The sequence below is a fragment of the Arachis hypogaea genome, chromosome 3, assembly GCF_003086295.3.
Source record: "Arachis hypogaea cultivar Tifrunner chromosome 3, arahy.Tifrunner.gnm2.J5K5, whole genome shotgun sequence".
NCBI lineage: Eukaryota > Viridiplantae > Streptophyta > Magnoliopsida > Fabales > Fabaceae > Arachis > Arachis hypogaea.
In genome coordinates, this window is record NC_092038.1 from 139,913,105 (window position 1) to 139,933,329 (window position 20,225).

The 20,225-nt window shown below is 38.8% G+C and overlaps 1 protein-coding gene and 1 non-coding gene across 2 annotated transcripts; both read right to left on the minus strand.

Moving 5' to 3' along the window:
• Positions 1–6,103: 6,103 nt before the first annotated feature.
• Positions 6,104–6,655, minus strand: LOC112735630 (ethylene-responsive transcription factor 8-like). Its single transcript, XM_025785157.1, has 2 exons — positions 6,265–6,655; positions 6,104–6,177 (listed from the first exon to the last, which is right to left on the minus strand). Exons 1-2 carry the CDS (start codon positions 6,653–6,655, stop codon positions 6,104–6,106), a joined length of 465 nt encoding a protein of 154 aa, XP_025640942.1.
• A 4,097-nt stretch (positions 6,656–10,752) lies between these two features.
• LOC112738876 (small nucleolar RNA R71) lies at positions 10,753–10,860 on the minus strand. The gene has a single exon (XR_003169828.1). It is a non-coding gene; the product is annotated as a small nucleolar RNA R71 (small nucleolar RNA).
• Between the last annotated feature and the right edge of the window lie 9,365 nt (positions 10,861–20,225).

Sequence of the window (20,225 nt, forward strand, 5' to 3'; positions counted from 1 at the left end):
TATTATTGTTGCTTAATTGAGTTATTATTATTGCTTTCTTATTTTGGTATTTATAGATTTTATAATTCATGCAATTTACCATACTTTTTTTAGGGAGAAAAATTCTAAATGACCCCTGACAATTACCTCAAAAGACAACGAGACCCTTGACAAAAAAAATACCCAACCCGACCCCTGTGCCAAAAAAAGTCAATGTTGTTTTTTTTTGCACAGGGGCTAATTAGTCCCAAAAAAAATGTCAGGGGCCGGGTTGGTATTTTTTTTTGTCAAGGGCCTCGTAGTCCTTTCGAGGTAATTGTCAGGGGCCGGGTTGGATATTCATGACCTTAAGTTATTGATGTCCAATATTAATTGGTAATTTAGGATTGTTAGTTGATTTTATTTCTATTAACGCTAGTCTTTCAATAAGTCTAATTAGTGAGTTGGCTAGGACTTGTAGATTAAAATTAATTATGTCTATTTGACTTTCAACAAGATGCCTTTTAGCATTTAAAATCTGTTTGCTCTTTATTTTCTTACAATTTAATTTCTTGTCAATTGCTTTTAAAATCTCTTTTTCTCATAACTAATAATGTGCATACCTCACTACAATTTTTTTGAGAGACGATCCGGGATTTAAAACTTTCGATTTTTATTGAATTGAATTTGTGACAAACAAACTAAACTCTGATTTGGATTAGGGGTGGCAATGGGGCGGGTAGGGGCGGATTTTCGCCCTATCCGAACCCATCCCGCCCCGCCCTACAATAACCCGCATCGAACTCGCCCCGCTTCTACCCGCAGGTAGTAAAAAGTTAAACCCTAATCCGCCCTTACGGGTACTGCCCCGCCCCTACTCGTCCCTATAATTATTAAAATCCAACAAATAAAATTAAATTTTAAAATTTATATAACCTTCATTACATACATAACATAAATTAAAGTAAAAATTTAAATATGATACAATATTATTAATCATTTTACTAATTATTTTATATATAATGGGGCGGGTCTAACCTAAACCCAATCCCGCCGCGCCCAAGAACCCGCCCCGTTAAAAATCTGTCCCATTGCGGGGCGGGTAGTTACCCTCCTCGAGCGGGTAGGGGCAAGCTGGGTACCCACGGGTTCGGGTAGTGTTGCCACCCCTAGTCATTTGTTAGTTTGAAACTATACTATTGACAATATTCTTTTTGAGAAATTCTGAACCGACGTTTGACCCGCGTCAAGCAATTATGACAAGTAGTACAATTAGCAATTAACAGGATGTCAATTAGGCAAGCCAAGTAATTATGCAGACCCAAGCAAATACAAACAAATACAATATGATGCATGCCTGTCCTACGAACCGTGAGCTCAAGTGTCGGTTAAATTGTCAGAACTTAGACACATCCGGTAGCTAACCCGGACATTATCTCTCAATACGAAGGGAATCCTGAACCTTCCAATCAGAGAGAGACTATGATGTAAAGATAGGAAATCATCAACCTAACTCGTTCATACCACAACCAGAAATTGAATCGAAAGGAATTCTTAACCTTCTCCATTCAATTTTCCGATGTAACAACAGAAGAAATCCTCAACTCCGCTTGCCCACTGCAACAAGAGAGAGAATCATCAACCTCAACTTATCTATAGCAGCAAAAGAGAGAATCATCAACCTCAACTTGCCTATTCGTGAGCAGGACAAAGTCACCGTCCTCAAAACATCAATCAAATTCTCATTTCAAATTATAATCAAGATCAAAGTCAAAACCGCAATTATATATAATCATATTTCAATCAAACCTCATCATAATCATAATTCATCATGTTCACATATATAGATGTATAACCAGAGGGAATCTTCAACCTCCCCACCAATTCATTATCAATGTATCATACTTAGATTCATTAACCCCAATTCCTTATTGACTTATCAATTCCATCCTTTCATGGGTAGGGTAACACCACCATCCTCACTGTGGGCAGAAAGAACCACTATTCCCGTAGCAATTTCATCGATTAACCAAGCGTTTATCTGGGAATAATTCGATTTAATTCATTATATTTTTTTCTAGTTTATTCAAAGCTTAATTATTAGTTATTAGACTTCACACAGGGTTAAACATGGGTTATAAACATGTTGAGAAGATTAAATAGTTCAAAAACAGTATTTTGGCCAAAATGGAGTGGCTATGCATACGCATGCCTTGTGCGTACGCACGAATCCCAAATCATGCATACGCATCCATGATGCGTACATGCAAAATCCACCACTTTTCAATTCTATTATCTATTTCATGCGTATGCATGACCAATATGTTTTTTTTTTTTTAACAAAAGAGCTCAACACAGTAAAATGGAGCGACAAGGTCATCAACAGAGTCTGAAAAACAAGTACAAACAAGAAACATAACGCCTAGTAACAATCCCTTGTGTTATCTCCGGCATTGCCATCAAAAACAAAAGGGATCCAAGCTACACCAATCTCTGTAGCTGATCAAAGATTTGTGAAACACCGCTTCTACTCCAGACTCCTTATATTAAAGATCCGCCCATTCCTCTCTAACCACACATTTCAAATAACTGCAAAAAAACATATGAACCACTTGTTCCGCTCCTCTTTCCTGTTGATAGCTCCTGTCCAGCTCTCAAAATGCTCTTTCAATGAATCCGGAATAGCCCACTGCCTCTTAAGGTCAGATAGCCAAGCGCCCCACACCTGCCAAGTAATTTCGCAACCAAGAAACAAGTGATAGATATGTTCAACATCTTTATTACACAATACACACATGTGATCACCCTGGCTAATAATTCTTAGCCTAAGCAACCGTTCTTTGGTATTCACCCTGCTTATCAAAACAAACCAGACAAATAACTCCACTCGTGACGGAACCAAGCCTTTCCATACTGTTTTGGTAAAAATGTAGCTGGAAATCTCCTCCGGAAGTGTTTCAGCCTGCATCTCCTGCACAAAAGAGTTAGTTGAAAATATCCCTTCCTTGTCAAACTTTCAAAAAACTCTATCCTGTGTACCACATGCTAACTTTACGGACCAATATGTATGTACAAGATTCAGTTATCCTAAAAAATACGACTCTGCATAATTTAGTTTTCACCTCCTTTTCAAATATCAATAATTTTTGCTACAAAATTTTATTTTTATCCATTCTTATATCGTTTTAAAGCTCTCATTATTATCTTTAATTCAAGACAAGTTTCATCAAATTTCAAACTCCAAGTGCCAAGTTATTTCCCGTCAAAATTGGTCAAAGGCTCATCTTTACCAAAATCTGCATAATGTCATTTTAACCAAATTCACTAATTTACTTTATTCCAAACTACCACAACCCATCACTAAATACTATCAACACACATTTATCAATACTCAATCACCTTCTAATCATTCAAGCTCAATTAACCCAATTCCCTCTCATATAGCATAAACCATCAAAATGCACATTCACAACAACAATCATAACTCATCAATTATCAATTCAAACTCATTATCTCAACTACAATTAGCCACATGGCACTTATGCACTTATCATAAATAGTCTTAGTCCCAAACTCTCACATCAATAATCATAATAGGCAATTAAACCACACCATTATAATTATGCCCACATACATATACATATATTCATAGCGTAATTCAAGCTACCATTCAATCAATTAATCACTACAACAATCAAATATACAAATTTACGAGACTCACTTGATCACCCAAAAATATAATTTTCATATTGATATCGATTTATAACAATTTTTGGTAATAAAATAGTTTTAAGAAAAACTCCTACTTTGCTGACGATAGTTTCTAACCTTTGAATTTCGTTTACAATCCAATCCAAGCCTCAACTAAAGCTCCACATGCCAAACTAAGCGTTCAATTCTGCACCAAATCAATCCAAGCACTCAAGCAACACTAATTATGTCAAATTTTTCATCACTTACCCTAAGGTTTTCGTTCATTTATTGGGAAAAATGAGAGAAAATAGTTCTTTTACCTTTTTTTGTAAAATCTTGGTCAAAACCTCGCTAGAATTCAAGGTTAAGCTTTCCCTAATATAAACATTAAAATCACAAAATCTCAACTTTAAACTAACCAAAACGTGTTTTTAGAATAGAAACAGAAAATAGGACAAAGATTTCGAAGTTTCTTACCACAATAGCTAAATGAAATCGAAGAGGAAGTCGAGACGAACGCATAGCCGTAAACATGTCGTCAATTGGAACTACAGATTGAAAGTTATGTGGATTTAAATATTGGTGTGAATGGTGACAAAAAAGGAGGCTATGACACTCTTCTTCTCCTCTTTGTTGGTCTTTCTCTCACTTTTGGGGGAATATGTGCTGAATTGTTAAGTTATGAGGGTTATAAACTTTGGGTTTGAGCCCAACATGAGTCCGTTTGTGGTTTTTGGTGTGATTAGCCCCATCTTGAGCCAAAACATTTAAGATAAGTGTCTGAATTTTTGTTTTAATTTTTTTTTATCCTTCCTAAAATAAGGTTCAAAATCTCAAATAACTTATATTTTAATTTTCAAAAATTTGAGATTTTATAATTTAGACTTAAGCTTCAGTTTCGAATTAAAATTGATAGGCCTTAGCATTATTTCTTTAGCTTGAGGAGTATTAGTCACTGTAGGGTTAGGATCATCAGTTGCTTTGCTCACACTCAATGGAGGAGGCTTCTCAGTAGTTTTGAGAGAAGAATTTTGGACAGTGGTAGTATTTGACTTTGTTTACTTTCCAAAATCGCTTATTCGGTCATCAAGGTACACCATAACCTCCTGCCCTTCTAATATCTCATGTGATAAAATTTTATGTTCAATGTACACATTAATAATACCATCATTTTTTTCACCAAAAAAATACATCTCTCTTAACACATTATCAAAGTTTAAACGTCTCAACCCCACTCCCAGACTCCTTCCTAGCACAAGCCACCACACTTCCTTCACTTTATCATAACCTAACTCATTGACGTAGTTTCTCAAATAGAACACATCCAACATGTCCACATCAACCTCATCTAAACAGTGCTTGTCAGGAGAATAAGCCAACCTTCCATCCTTACTCTTTTCAAAAAATTTTCATGATAAAACATTATATATAAAACTACATCCATATGCATCATAACAAAACAAGAAAAAACTTAAAATACATGAAACTAACAAAAAAAATAAACACACTACACCATCATAAATAGCTCCTGTTTTATTCAACAAAAACAGAGCATTCAAACCTCGTTCGAACATATGAAATTATGAACAACAAAAACTCAACAATATATTATTCCCAAAAAATTATAAATGCAAACGAAAAGAGTAACTTAAACAATCATGGAAGAATGATAAATGAGCCTAAAAAAAATTGACCTTGAAGATAGCTTAAATAGCTTCCCGCCCTTTGCTTCAATAGCTCTCCAGGAGACTTCCTTCAACTTTCGCGCAAAGAAACGGAAGAAATTGATGACGAAGCAGTGCTGGCCTAATCTATCGCCATTGTCTCTGGCTATGGAGGTGACGAAGCGTTGATGTCAGAGAGAAAATAGGAAGAAAATGTAGTGAATGATCAACCCTTCACCCAAGCAACTATTTCATTCCATTAAGACCGAAACGGCGACGTTTTAATTTCAAAACGCTTCAGCCGTAAAATGACGTCGTCCCGCTCATCCTATGTGGCAGTAAATGTACCACATCAGCAAGTCGGTTGTTAACTCACGCCGAATTAACGTAAAACGCCAGTATGTAGTTTAGAACATAATTTTAGAATCTAAAATAGTGTAATTATAATTTTAAAGGCTAATTAATGTACTGTATAAATCTGAAAAACCATTTTGAGAATTTAATTAAAGAGTAAAGGATAAATCCGGCCCTGACCTTTTTTTTTTGCGGACATTTTCGTCTCCGATGATTGGAAAATACATTCATGTCCCTAACCCTCCGAAAAAGTGGACATATTTACCCTTCTGTTAGAGTCGCTCCGTTTGGCCTGACGAAAAACGGTGACATGACTCTCGTGGCGCTGACCTGGCCGTTACGGAATGCCACGTAGGATGGAATTTTGAAAAGAGGACGTATTAGTCCCAGGAACCCAAACGTCGCCGTTTCTCCCTCACCCCTCCAAACAAACTTTAATCCCCTTTTGCATTTTCAACCAATATTCCAGATTTCAGATGAATAACAGAGCAATTCAGCGACATATTCACTAACAGAGCACAAATTCAATTTCACAGGCTCAGTTCACCATTCAACCAGTCCAGATTGTGTAATTTATGAAGAATCAGCCACTTACAAAAAAATGCATATGAAGGAAACGGCTTTGCTCGAGGAGGAAGTTGCCATCCAGGATGGCGGAGCAGCAGCGGAGGGGTTGAATCTCCCATCGCAGCAAGTGGCGCTGGCGAAGCTGCAGTTCTACATCGAGGGCTGGATCCTGAGCGGCGAGAAAAATTGGTCTTGGCTTTTGGTCCCCAGAGTGTTCTTGCGGCGGCGTCCTCGGCGGAATCGAAGGTTCCGAGCCAAACCCTTGCTTTCTTCAACGAGTCTCTGATTTCGGCGGCGAATCTTCCCCACGGTCTCTTCCTCGCGCCGCGGTATCTAACTTCCTTCAATACTGGCATCGGCCCTAATTCGTTTACCTCCGCCGTGGGTTTCAGAGCCGCAACTCCTCTGCCTCTTCCCATGGCGATGGCTTTGGTTTTTGATGAGCGGATAATTTATACACTTTTTGACACTGTTTTTAGTATGTTTTTAGTAGGATCTAGTTACTTTTAGGGATGTTTTCATTAGTTTTTATGATAAATTCACATTTCTGGACTTTACTATGAGTTTGTGTGTTTTTCTGTGATTTCAGGTATTTTCTGGCTGAAATTGAGGGACTTGAGCAAAAATCAGATTCAGAGGTTGAAAAAGGACTGCTGATGCTGTTGGATTCTGACCGCCCTGCACTCAAAGTGGATTTTCTGGAGCTACAGAACTCGAAATGGCGCGCTTCCAATTGCGTTGGAAAGTAGACATCCAGGGCTTTCCAGCAATGTATAATAGTCCATACTTTGGCCAAGAATTGATGACGTAAACTGGCGTTCAACGCCAGCCTTCTGCCCAAATCTGGCGTCCAGCGCCAGAAAAGGATCCAAAACCAGAGTTGAACGCCCAAACTGGCACAGAAATTGGCGTTCAACTCCACAAATGGCCTCTGCACGTACTACACTTAAGCTCAGCCCAAACACACACCAAGTGGGCCCCGGAAGTGGATTTATTCATCAATTACTTACTCATGTAAACCCTAGTGACTAGATTATTATAAATAGGACCTCTTACTATTGTATTAGACGTCTTTTTGACCATCTTTGGTCTCAGTTTTATTCCATTGTTCATCTTAGGAGACTATTGATCTCGTTTAGGGGTCTGGCCATCTCGGCCATGCCTGGACCTTCACTTATGTATTTTCAACGGTAGAGTTTCTACACTCCATAGATTAAGGTGTGGAGCTCTGCTGTTCCTCAAAGATTAATGAAAGTACTACTGTTTTCTATTCAAATCATCTTATTTCGCTTCTAAGATATCCATTCGCACCCAAGAACGTGATGAAGGTGATGATTATGTGTGATGCTCATCATCCTTCCCCCTTATGAACGCGTGCCTGACAAACACTTCTGTTCTACATGAATTAAGCTAGAATGAGTATCTCTTAGATCTCCTAACCAGAATCTTCGTGGCGTAAGCTAGAATGATGGTGGCATTCAAGAGAATCCGGAAGGTCTAAACCTTGTCTGTGGTATTCTGAGTAGGATTCAATGATTGAATGACTGTGACGAGCTTCAAACTCGCGATTGTTGGGCGTTAGTGACAGACGCAAAAGGAGGGTGAATCCTATTCCAGCATGATCGGGAACCGACAGATGAATAGCCGTGCCGTGACAGGGTGCGTGAGCATATTATTCACTGAGAGGAGGGGATGTAGCCACTGACAACGGTGATGCCCTTGCATAAAGCCAGCCATGGAAAGGAGTAAGACTGACTGGATGAAGATAGCAGGAAAGCAGAGATTCAGAGGAACGAAAAGCATCTCCATTCGCTTATCTGAAATTCTTACCAATGATTTACATAAGTATTCCTGTCCCTATTTTATTATTTATTATTCGAAAACACCATTATCACTTTATATTTGCCTGACTGAGATTTACAAGGTGACCATAGTTTGCTTCATACCAACAATCTCCGTGGGATTCGACCCTTACTCACGTAAGGTATTACTTGGACGACCCAGTGCACTTGCTGGTTAGTTGTATCGAAGTTGTGACAACTATGTATTGAGATCAGAGCACCAAGTTGCTCACGTGCCAGGAATAGTTTGAGCCTGGACATCACAATTTCGTGCACCAAGTTTTTGGCGCCGTTGCCGGGGATTGTTTGAGTTTGGACAACTGACGGCTCATCTTGTTGCTCAGATTGGGTAACTTTCTTTTCGTTTTCTTTTCAAAAATGTTTTCAAAAATAAATTATTATATGGCTTCAGAATTTTTAAGAATGAATTCTAGTGTTTCATGAAGCATGTTGAAGCCTCGCTGGCTGTAAAGCCATGTCTAAATTCATTTGGACTGAGGCTTGCAATTTGTTATCAAGAGCAATTTAGTTGTTGCTCATCCAGCTGCTGCTGATCCATGATCATCTGCTGAAGCTTGGCTGGCCATTGGCCATGTCTAGTGTTTTGGACTGGAGCTTTCTTTGAAAGCTTGGCTGGCTAGTGAGTCATGTCTAATTCCTGGACTGAAGCTTTAGACTAACATGGCAAGATTCCTGGAATTCATATTAAAAATTTTGGAATCCTTATTTTCCTTTTTCAATTAATTTTCGAAAAAATCCAAAAAAATTTAGAAAATCATAAAAATCAAAAATATTTTTCTGTTTCTTGTTTGAGTCTTGAGTCATATCATAAGTTTGGTGTCAATTGCATATGCATCTAGCATTTTTCGAAAATTTCATGCATTCATAGTGTTCTTCATGATCTTCAAGTTGTTCTTGGTAAGTCTTCTTGTTTGATCTTGATGATTTTTTGTTTTGTGTCTTTTCATGTTTATCATATGCATTCCTGAATTCTTAGTGCGTAAGCATTAAAGAATTCTAAGTTTGGTGTCTTGCATGTTTTCTTTGCATTAAAAGTTTTTCAAAATTGTGTCTATGATGTTCATCTTGGCATTCAAAGTGTTCTTGGTGTTCATCTTGACATTCATAGCATTCATGCATGCATTCATTGTTTTGATCTAAAAAAATTTCATGCATTGCATTCTTTTAGTGTTTTTCTCTTGCATCATAAAAATTCAAAAATAAAAAAAATATCTTTCCCTTTTTCTCTCATCAAATTCGAAAATTTGGATTGACTTTTTCAAAAAATTTTTAAATCAAATTATTTCTTATGAGTCAAATCAAATTTTCAATTTGAAAATCTTATCTTTTTCAAAATCTTTTTCAAAAATCAAATCTTTTTCAAAATTCTTAGTTATTTTCGAAAATTCCAAAAATATTTTTCAAAAATCTTTTTCTTATTTTTAGACCAAATTTTCGAAAATAACATAAACAATTAATGTTTTGATTCAAAAATTTGAAGTTTGTTACTTGCTTGTTAAGAAAGATTCAAACTTTAAGTTCTAGAATCATATCTTGTGATTTCTTATGAATCAAGTCATTAATTGTGATTTTAAAAATCAAATCTTTTTCAAAACTAATTTCAATCATAACTTTTCAAAAATATCTTCTTATCTTATCTTTTTCAAAAATATCTTTTCTAACCTCCTAACTTCTTATCTTTTCAAAATTTGTTTCAACTAACTAACTAACTTTTTGTTTGTTTCTTAACTTTTTCAAAACCACCTAACTAACTCTCTCTCTCATTTTCGAAAATATCTTCCCCCTTTTTCAAAATTTCTTTTTAATTTATTAATTATTTTATTTTTTAAATCTTAATTTTCGAAAATCACTAACATTTTTCAAAAAAACCATTTTCGAAAATCACTAACTCCTTTTCAAAATAATTTTCGAAAATTATCCCTCCCCCATCTCATTCTATTTATTCATTCATATCCTAACATCTCATCTCACCTCTCTTCCATCCTCACAGTTGTGTTTCTTCCATTATATTACATTCTTTGTCTCCCCCTCTTTTCTTCCACTCACAAAGGGATCCCTATACTGTGGTATAAAGGATCTCTATTATTATTATTATTTTTCTGTGCCTTCTTCTTTGTCATATGAGCAGGAGCAAGGACCAAAACATTCTTGTGGAAGCAGATCCAGAACCTGAAAGGACTCTGAAGAGAAAATTAAGAGAAGCTAAAATACAACAATCCAGAGATAACCTTTCAGAAATTTTCGAACAGGCAGAGGAGATGGCAGCCGAAAATAATGATAATGCAAGGAAGATGCTTGGTGACTTTACTGCACCTAATTCCAATTTACATGGAAGAAGCATCTCCATTCCTGCCATTGGAGCAAACAACTTTGAGCTGAAACCTCAATTAGTTTCTCTGATGCAGCAGAACTGCAAGTTTCATGGACTTCCATCTGAAGATCCTTTTCAGTTCTTAACTGAATTCTTGCAGATATGTGATACTGTTAAGACTAATGGAGTAGATCCTGAAGTCTACAGGCTCATGCTTTTCCCTTTTGCTGTAAGAGACAGAGCTAGATTATGGTTGGATTCTCAACCTAAAGACAGCCTGAACTCTTGGGATAAGCTGGTCACGGCTTTCTTAGCCAAGTACTTTCCTCCTCAAAAGCTGAGCAAGCTTAGAGCTGATGTTCAAACCTTCAGACAGAAAGAAGGTGAATCCCTCTATGAAGCTTGGGAAAGATACAAACAGTTGACCAAAAAGTGTCCTTCTGACATGCTTTCAGAATGGACCATCCTGGATATATTCTATGATGGTTTATCTGAGCTATCAAAGATGTCACTGGACACTTCTGCAGGTGGATCCATTCACCTAAAGAAAACGCCTGCAGAAGCTCAAGAACTCATTGACATGGTTGCTAATAACCAGTTCATGTACACTTCTGAAAGGAATCCTGTGAGTAATGGGACGCCTATGAAGAAGGGAGTTCTTGAAGTTGATACTCTGAATGCCATATTGGCTCAGAATAAAATATTGACTCACTAAGTCAATATGATCTCTCAGAGTCTGCATGGAATGCAAGCTGCATCCAACAGTACTCAAGAGGCTTCTCCTGAAGAAGAAGCTTATGATCCTGAGAACCCTGCAATAGCAGAGGTAAATTACTTAGGTGAACCTTATGGAAACACCTATAACTCAACATGGAGAAATCATCCAAATTTCTCATGGAAGGATCAAAAGCCTCAACAAGGCTTTAATAATGGTGGAAGAAACAGGTTTAGCAATAGCAAGCCTTTTCCATCATCAACTCAGCAATAGACAGAGAACTCTGAACAAAATGCTTCTAATTTAGCAAATCTAGTCTCTGATCTATCTAAGGCCACTGTAAGTTTCATGAATGAAACAAGGTCTTCTATTAGAAATCTGGAAGCACAAGTGGGCCAGCTGAGTAAAAGGATCACTGAAATCCCTCCTAGTACTCTCCCAAGCAATACAGAAGAGAATCCAAAAGGAGAGTGCAAGGCCATTGACATAAGCGCCATGGCCGAACCTGTGAGGAAAGGAGAGGACGTGAATCCCAAGGAGGAAGACCTCCTGGGACGCCCAGTGATCAATAAGGAGCTTCCCTCTGAGGAACCAAAGGACTCTGAGGCTCATCTAGAGACCATAGAGATTCCATTGAACCTCCTTATGCCCTTCATGAGCTCTGATGAGTATTCCTCTTCTGAAGAGAATGAGGATGTTACTGAAGAGCAAACTGCCAAGTTTCTTGGTGCAATCATGAAGCTGAATGCCAAATTATTTGGCATTGATACTTGGGAAGTTGAACCTCCCTTGTTCATCAATGAACTAAGTGATCTGGATCAACTGACATTGCCTCAGAAGAGACAGGATCCTGGAAAGTTCATATTACCTTATACCATAGGCACCATGATCTTTAAAGCTCTGTGTGACCTTGGTTCAGGTATAAACCTCATGCCCCTCTCTGTAATAGAGAAACTGGGAATCTATGGGGTGCAAGCTGCTAAAATCTCACTAGAGATGGCAGACAGCTCAAGAAGACAGGCTTATGGACAAGTAGAAGATGTATTAGTAAAGGTTGAGGGCCTTTACATACCTACTGATTTCATAGTCCTGGATACTGGAAAGGAAGAGGATGAATCCATCATCCTAGGAAGACCTTTCCTGGCCACAGCAAGAGCTGTGATTGATGTTGACAGAGGTGAAATAGTCCTTCAATGGAATGAGGACTCCCTTGTGTTTAAAACTCAAGGATCTCCCTCTGCAACCATGAAGAGGAAGCATGAAAAGCTTCTCTCAAAGCAGAGTCAACCAGGGCCCCCACAGTCAAACTCTAAGTTTGGTGTTGGGAGGCCACAACCAAACTCTAAGTTTGGTGTTGAACTCCCATATCCAAACTCTAAGTTTGGTGTTGGAGAGTCTCAACAAAGCTCTGCACATCTGTGAGGCTCCATGAGAGCCCACTGTCAAGCTATTGACATTAAAGAAGCGCTGTTGGGAGGCAACCCAATGTTTATCTAATTCTTATTTTTATTATTTTTCTTAGGTTCATGATCATGTGGAGTCACAAAATAAATAGAAAAATTGAAAACGGAATCAAAAACAGCAGAAGAAAAATCACACCCTGGAGGAGCATCTGTCTGGCGTTCAGCGCCAGAACAGAGCATGGTTCTGGCGCTGAACGCCCAAAATGGGCAGCTTCTGGGCGCTGAACGCCAGAACAGGCATGGTTCTGGCGTTCAACGCCAGAAATGGCACACAAATGGGCGTTGAACGCCCAAAATGGCCACCAACCTGGCGCTGAACGCCCAGAGTTGGGTACAAAGGCATTTTTACATGCCTAATGGGTGCAGGGATGTAAATCCTTGAACACCTCAGGATTTGTGGACCCCACAGGATTCACTCAGGATCTGTGGACCCCACAGGATCCACTCAGGATCTGTGGACCCCACAGGATCCCCACCTACCTCCACTCACTTCTTCTCACCACTCTCTTTCACACAACCCCATAAACACTCTTCCCTAAAAGCCCTTCACCAATCACCTCAATCTCTCTTCCCCATTAAATCTTCACCACTCACATCCATCCACTCTTCCCCATAAACCTACCTCATAAACTCCACCTACCTTCAAAATTCAAAACCAATTTTCCACCCAAACCCACCCATATGGCCGAACCTTAAACCCCCCTCCCTTCCCTATATAAAGACCTCCATTCTTCATCAAATTCACACAACACACCCCTCTACACTCCTCTTGGCCGAAACCACATCTCCCTCTCCCTCTCCATATTTCTCCTTCTTCTTCTTCTATTCTTTTGTTTATTGCTCGATGGCGAGCAATATTCTAAGTTTGGTGTGGTAAAAGCATAGCTTTTTTGTTTTTCCATTACCATTGATGGCACCTAAGACCGGAGAATCCTCTAGAAGAGGGAAAGGGAAGATAAAAGCTTCCACATCCGAGTCATGGGAGATGGAAAGGTTCATCTCCAAAGCCCATCAAGACCACTTCTATGATGTTGTGGCCAAAAAGAAGGTGATCCCTGAGGTCCCTTTTAAACTCAAAAGAAATGAGTATCCGGAGATCCGACATGAAATTCAAAGAAGAGGTTGGGAAGTTCTAACAAATCCCATCCAACAAGTCGGCATCCTAATGGTTCAAGAGTTCTATGCCAATGCATGGATCACCAAGAACCATGATCAAAGTAAGAACCCGGATCCAAAGAACTATGTTACAATGGTTCGGGGGAAATACTTAGATTTTAGTCCGGAGAATGTGAGGTTGGCGTTCGACTTGCCATACATGGAAGAGAACGCACGCCCCTACACAAGGAGAGTCAACTTTGATCAAAGGTTGGACCAAGTCCTTATGGACATATGTGTAGAAGGAGCTCAATGGAAGATTGACTCCAAAGGCAAGCCGGTTCAACTAAGAAGATTGGACCTCAAGCCTATAGCTAGAGGATGGTTGGAGTTTATTCAATGCTCAATCATTCCCACTAGCAACCGGTCTGAAGTTACTATAGACCGGGCCATCATGATCCATAGCATCATGATTGGAGAAGAGGTGGAAGTTCATGAGATTTTACCTCAAGAACTCTACAAGGTGGCTGACAAGTCCTCCACCATGGCAAGGTTAGCCTTTCCTCACCTCATCTGCCACCTATGCAATTCGGCTGGGATTGACATAGAGGGAGATATCCTCATCAAAGAGAACAAGCCCATCACTAAGAAAAAGATGGGGCAAGCAAGAGAGCCCACTCATGGAACTCAAGAGGCGTATGAAGCTCATCACCATGAGATTCCGGAAATGCCTCAAATGCACTTTCCTCCACAAAACTATTGGGAGCACATCAACACCTCCCTAGAAGAATTGAGTTCCAATATGAGACAACTAAGGGTGGAACATCAAGAGCACTCCATCATGCTTCATGAAATAAGAGAAGATCAAAAAGCAATGAGGGAGGAGCAACAAAGACAAGGAAGAGACATAGAAGAGCTCAAGGACATCATTGGTTTCTCAAGAAGGAAACGCCACCATCACTAAGGTGGATTCATTCCTTGTTCTTCTTTCTTCTGTTTTTCATTTTCTATGTTATGTGCTTATCTATATTTGTGCCTTCATTACATGATCATTAGTAGTAGTGACTATGTCTTAAAGTTATAAATGTCCTATGAATCCATCACCTCTCTTAAATGAAAAATGTTTTAATTCAAAAGAACAAGAAGTACATGAGTTTCGAATTTATCCTTGAACTTAGCTTAATTATATTGATGTGGTGACAATGCTTCTTGTTTTCTTAATGTATGCTTGAACAGTGCATATGTCTTTTAAAGTTGTTGTTTAAGAATGTTAAATATGTTGGCTCTTGAAAGAATGATGACTAGGAGACATGTTATTTGATAATCTGAAAAATCATAAAAATGATTCTTGAAGCAAGAAAAAGCAGCAAAGAACAAAGCTTGCAGAAAAAAAAAATAATAGGCGAAAAAAAAATAGAAAGAAAAAGAAAAAGCAAGCAGAAAAAGCCAATAACCCTTAAAACCAAAAGGCAAGGGCAAATAAAAAGGATCCCAAGGCTTTGAGCATCAGTGGATAGGAGGGCCTAAAGGAATAAAATCCTGGTCTAAGCGGCTAAACCAAGCTGTCCCTAACCATGTGCTTGTGGCGTGTAGGTGTCAAGTGAAAACTTGAGACTGAGCGGTTAAAGTCAAGGTCCAAAGCAAAAAAAGAGTGTGCTTAAGAACCCTGGACACCTCTAATTGGGGACTTTAGCAAAGCTGAGTCACAATCTGAAAAGGTTCACCTAATTATGTGTCTGTGGCATTTATGTATCCGGTGGTAATACTGGAAAACAAAGTGCTTAGGGCCACGGCCAAGACTCATAAAGAAGCTGTGTTCAAGAATCATCATACTGAACTAGGAGAGTCAATAACACTATTCGAAATCTGAAGTTCCTATAGATGCCAATCATTCTAAACTTCAATGGATAAAGTGAGATGCCAAAACTATTCAAGAGGCAAAAAGCTATAAGTCCCGCTCATATGATTGAAGCTCTGTTTCATTGATAGTTTGGAATTTATAGTATATTCTCTTCTTTTTATCCTCTTTGATTTTCAGTTGCTTGGGGACAAGCAACAATTTAAGTTTGGTGTTGTGATGAGCGGATAATTTATACGCTTTTTGACACTGTTTTTAGTATGTTTTTAGTAGGATCTAGTTACTTTTAGGGATGTTTTCATTAGTTTTTATGATAAATTCACATTTCTGGACTTTACTATGAGTTTGTGTGTTTTTCTGTGATTTCAGGTATTTTCTGGCTGAAATTGAGGGACTTGAGCAAAAATCAGATTCAGAGGTTGAAAAAGGACTGCTGATGCTGTTGGATTCTGACCGCCCTGCACTCAAAGTGGATTTTCTGGAGCTACAGAACTCGAAATGGCGCGCTTCCAATTGCGTTGGAAAGTAGACATCCAGGGCTTTCCAGCAATATATAATAGTCCATACTTTGGCCAAGAATTGACGATGTAAACTGGCGTTCAACGCCAGCCTTCTGCCCAAATCTGGCGTCCAGCGCCAGAAAAGGATCCAAAACCAGAGTTGAACGCCCAAACTGGCACAGAAACTGGCGTTCAACTCCACAAATGGCCTCTGCACGTGCTACACTTAAGCTCAGCCCAAACACACACCAAGTGGGTCCCGGAAGTGGATTTATTCATCAATTACTTACTCATGTAAACCCTAGTGACTAGATTATTATAAATAGGACCTCTTACTATTGTATTAGACGTCTTTTTGACCATCTTTGGTCTCAGTTTTATTCCATTGTTCATCTTAGGAGACTATTGATCTCGTTTAGGGGTCTGGCCATCTCGGCCATGCCTGGACCTTCACTTATGTATTTTCAACGGTAGAGTTTCTACACTCCATAGATTAAGGTGTGGAGCTCTGCTGTTCCTCAAAGATTAATGAAAGTACTACTGTTTTCTATTCAAATCATCTTATTTCGCTTCTAAGATATCCATTCGCACCCAAGAACGTGATGAAGGTGATGATTATGTGTGACGCTCATCATCCTTCCCCCTTATGAACGCGTGCCTGACAAACACTTCTGTTCTACATGAATTAAGCTAGAATGAGTATCTCTTAGATCTCCTAACCAGAATCTTCGTGGCGTAAGCTAGAATGATGGCGGCATTCAAGAGAATCCGGAAGGTCTAAACCTTGTCTGTGGTATTCTGAGTAGGATTCAATGATTGAATGACTGTGACGAGCTTCAAACTCGCGATTGTTGGGCGTTAGTGACAGACGCAAAAGGAGGGTGAATCCTATTCCAGCATGATCGGGAACCGACAGATGAATAGCCGTGCCGTGACAGGGTGCGTGAGCATATTATTCACTGAGAGGAGGGGATGTAGCCACTGACAACGGTGATGCCCTTGCATAAAGCCAGCCATGGAAAGGAGTAAGACTGACTGGATGAAGATAGCAGGAAAGCAGAGATTCAGAGGAACGAAAAGCATCTCCATTCGCTTATCTGAAATTCTTACCAATGATTTACATAAGTATTCCTGTCCCTATTTTATTATTTATTATTCGAAAACACCATTATCACTTTATATTTGCCTGACTGAGATTTACAAGGTGACCATAGTTTGCTTCATACCAACAATCTCCGTGGGATTCGACCCTTACTCACGTAAGGTATTACTTGGACGACCCAGTGCACTTGCTGGTTAGTTGTATCGAAGTTGTGACAACTATGTATTGAGATCAGAGCACCAAGTTGCTCACGTGCCAGGAATAGTTTGAGCCTGGACATCACAATTTCGTGCACCAGTTTTCAATATAAAAAAGAATAATTTGGTGATGTTTTAAGGAACAGAGCGGAACTCAGATTGGGAAACGATGAAAAGAATCAAGCTTTGAAATCAAATAAGCATTTCAATGTGTGAAATTTTGATGGGTCATTCACACTGATTTTCAAAAAAGAAAGAAAGAGAAAAAAAGAAAAGCAACACATTCTTCTTCTTCTTCTTTTTTGAATCTTTGTCTTTGTTGTTGAGTGTGGTGTGGAGGGTGCGCATGGAGAGGGGAGTAGAGTGTGTTAGGGTAAGCGAGGGAGTGGAAAGGGATGGGGATAGGGCAAGGAGAGGAGGGGCAGCGTAGGTGGTGGTGGAAGAGGGAGTCAGTGGAAATATGTCCTGTTTTGAAACGACATCATTTTGGGGTGGGAGGACTAATATGTCCTGTTTTGAAAAGCTACACGTTTTGGTGTGAGAAGACTAATATGTCCTGTTTTAAAAAGTTACATGCCATGTGTGCTCCCGTAATGGCTAGGTCAGCGCCACGGGAGCCACGTCAGCGTTTTCCGTTGAGCCCAACGGAGTCACTTTAACGGAGGGGTAAATTTGTCCGCATTTTAGAAAGGTCAGGGACATGAATGTATTTTCCAATCCTCGGGGACGAAAATGTCCGCAGAAAAAAAGTCAGAGACGAATTTGTCTTTTACTCTTAATTAAATTTAGTCACTACAATACGAGTGTGACCTCATTGGTTGCAAAAAGTTTTTTTTGGTCAAAACATGGTGGACCATTGGTGCTCCTTAAATACATTTTTGGTGCGACATAATTTAACCGCAAGAAGAAATTGCGCATTAGATCATGTAGAACCACATAGTGGTGAACATAAGTACCTATTATTGTTGGTTTATTTTATTTTATACTAAGTCGCTTGATATGAACTATATATATGGCTTTTCCAATGAAAACTGTGTTATAAAGTGGTTTCTTTAGTGGGAAGCGTGCTGATAGATATAGATAGATGGATCTGAATAACTGAGTGACCACGCAGACGCGGTTTTGTGCTTTTAAACCTTTCTGGTCACTTCAACAGTTCAACTATTATTCCTCTCCTTCTTGAGTTTCCTCTTTCAGAATCACACATTTAACCTTATAAAACCATAAAAACAATTTTTGGTGTATCCAAAATCAACTTATCCATTGAAAAATAGTTTAATATTGATGCACATTTTGCGAAATCATCTTCTTATATATATTTTTCAAAGCATCGTTCACATCATTAATATAAAAAATAATTATTTTTATTAATATTAGTCAAGTACAACATTTTATGTTATTTTTAAATATTAAAAATAAAAAATATATTTTATTTTTTTCTAAAATAAAATAATAAAAAAATACATTGGTTGCAATTTACATACATTTTATAGAATTTATTTTTCAGGGCAAAAAACCCTAATAAGCCAAGGCAAGTTTCGCATTACGTAAATAAGTCAAAAACAAAATCGTTTCAGCAATGAGCCAAGGCCTATTTTAATGTAATTCGAACCAGCATGGTTCGAACTACATTCGTTAGTAAATCGAACCAACTTAGTTCGAATTAGGAGGAGAAAAAGTTGAACGTAATTCGAACCGATCTGGTTCGAACTCAAATTGCACATAATTCGAACCAGGCAAGTTCGAATTATACCAACCATAGCTAACCATGTAATTCGAACCAACCTGGTTCGAATTACCCTTCTCGTGGCTCCAATAGTAATTCGAACCACCCTGGTTCGAATTACTCAAGATTCGGCTATATAAGGAGTTCGAATCAGCCTCATTCGAACCATTCTTCATTTCTCCTACCCCACCAAATCCCAGAGAAAACGATCCAGATTCTCTCCGACGAAGACCTGAACGGAATACTCTGCTGATGGGGGACGATCCGGCACGGTTATATCGCTTGGACGGAGTTGCTCATATAGCCGGGGTCATCAACGACAAGGTTAGTACAGAAATAACTTCGTGCTAGCGGTATATGTGACTTAGTGGTTTTGCCTTTGGTTTTAGTGGCGGTTTATGTTAGCGATAAAGCGTAGTGGTATTGCTGGTGGTTTAGTTGAGAGGTTTAGGATGCGGGTTAGATGGTGGTTTAGTTGGTGGTTTATTTAGTTGGTTTCTGTTGGTGGTTTATGTTAGTGTTTTACGTTAGTTGTTTAATGCTAGCTGTTTTACGTTAGTGGTAGGTGTTGGTTGTTTTGTGTTGGTTGTTTTAGGTTGGTGGTTTAGTTGGTGGTTTATGTTAGTTGTTTTATGTTAGTGGGATGGTTTAGTTGTTTTATGTTAGCTGCTTCATGTTAGTGGTTTATGTTGGTTTTTTTATGTTGGTGGTTTATGTTAGTTGTTTTATGTTAGTGGTTTGTGTTAGTTGTTTTATGTTAGTGGTTTGTGTTAGTTGTTTTAGTTAAGCTGTTTTATGTTAGTGGTTCTAGTTAAGCTGTTTTATGTTAGTGGTTTAGTTGTGTGGTCTATGGTAGTTGTTTTGCATGTGGTTTTCGTTCATGGATTTTTATGCGGTTTGATTTAGTATGATGTTTTGTTGATGATTTATCGTGTTGGTTATGTTTGTCATTGGTTATGAAGCTGGTTCTAACAATGCGGTGGTCCATGATAATCCAAACTCCTGTGGTCACTCGAGATGGAGGTGGCAAGGCAAGCGTGAGGTCCATTGTACCGTTTGACCTCCCAAATGCCCTTGCACTGCCGGAGACTCAGTCGAATCAACCATGTGCACCCATTCCCAAACTCAGAACACTTGCCCATATACCGGCAATAATCAGA

What these genes read in the sequence shown, in the direction of transcription:
- LOC112735630 (XM_025785157.1), bottom strand. Translation starts at nt 6,655, where the DNA reads ATGGGAAGAGGCAGAGGAGTTGCGGCTCTGAAACCCACGGCGGAGGTA. An exon ending in TCCTTCATATGCATTTTTTT is followed by an intron (nt 6,178 to 6,264) that starts GTAAGTGGCTGA and finishes GTGCTCTGTTAG; the next exon opens with TGAATATGTCGCTGAATTGC.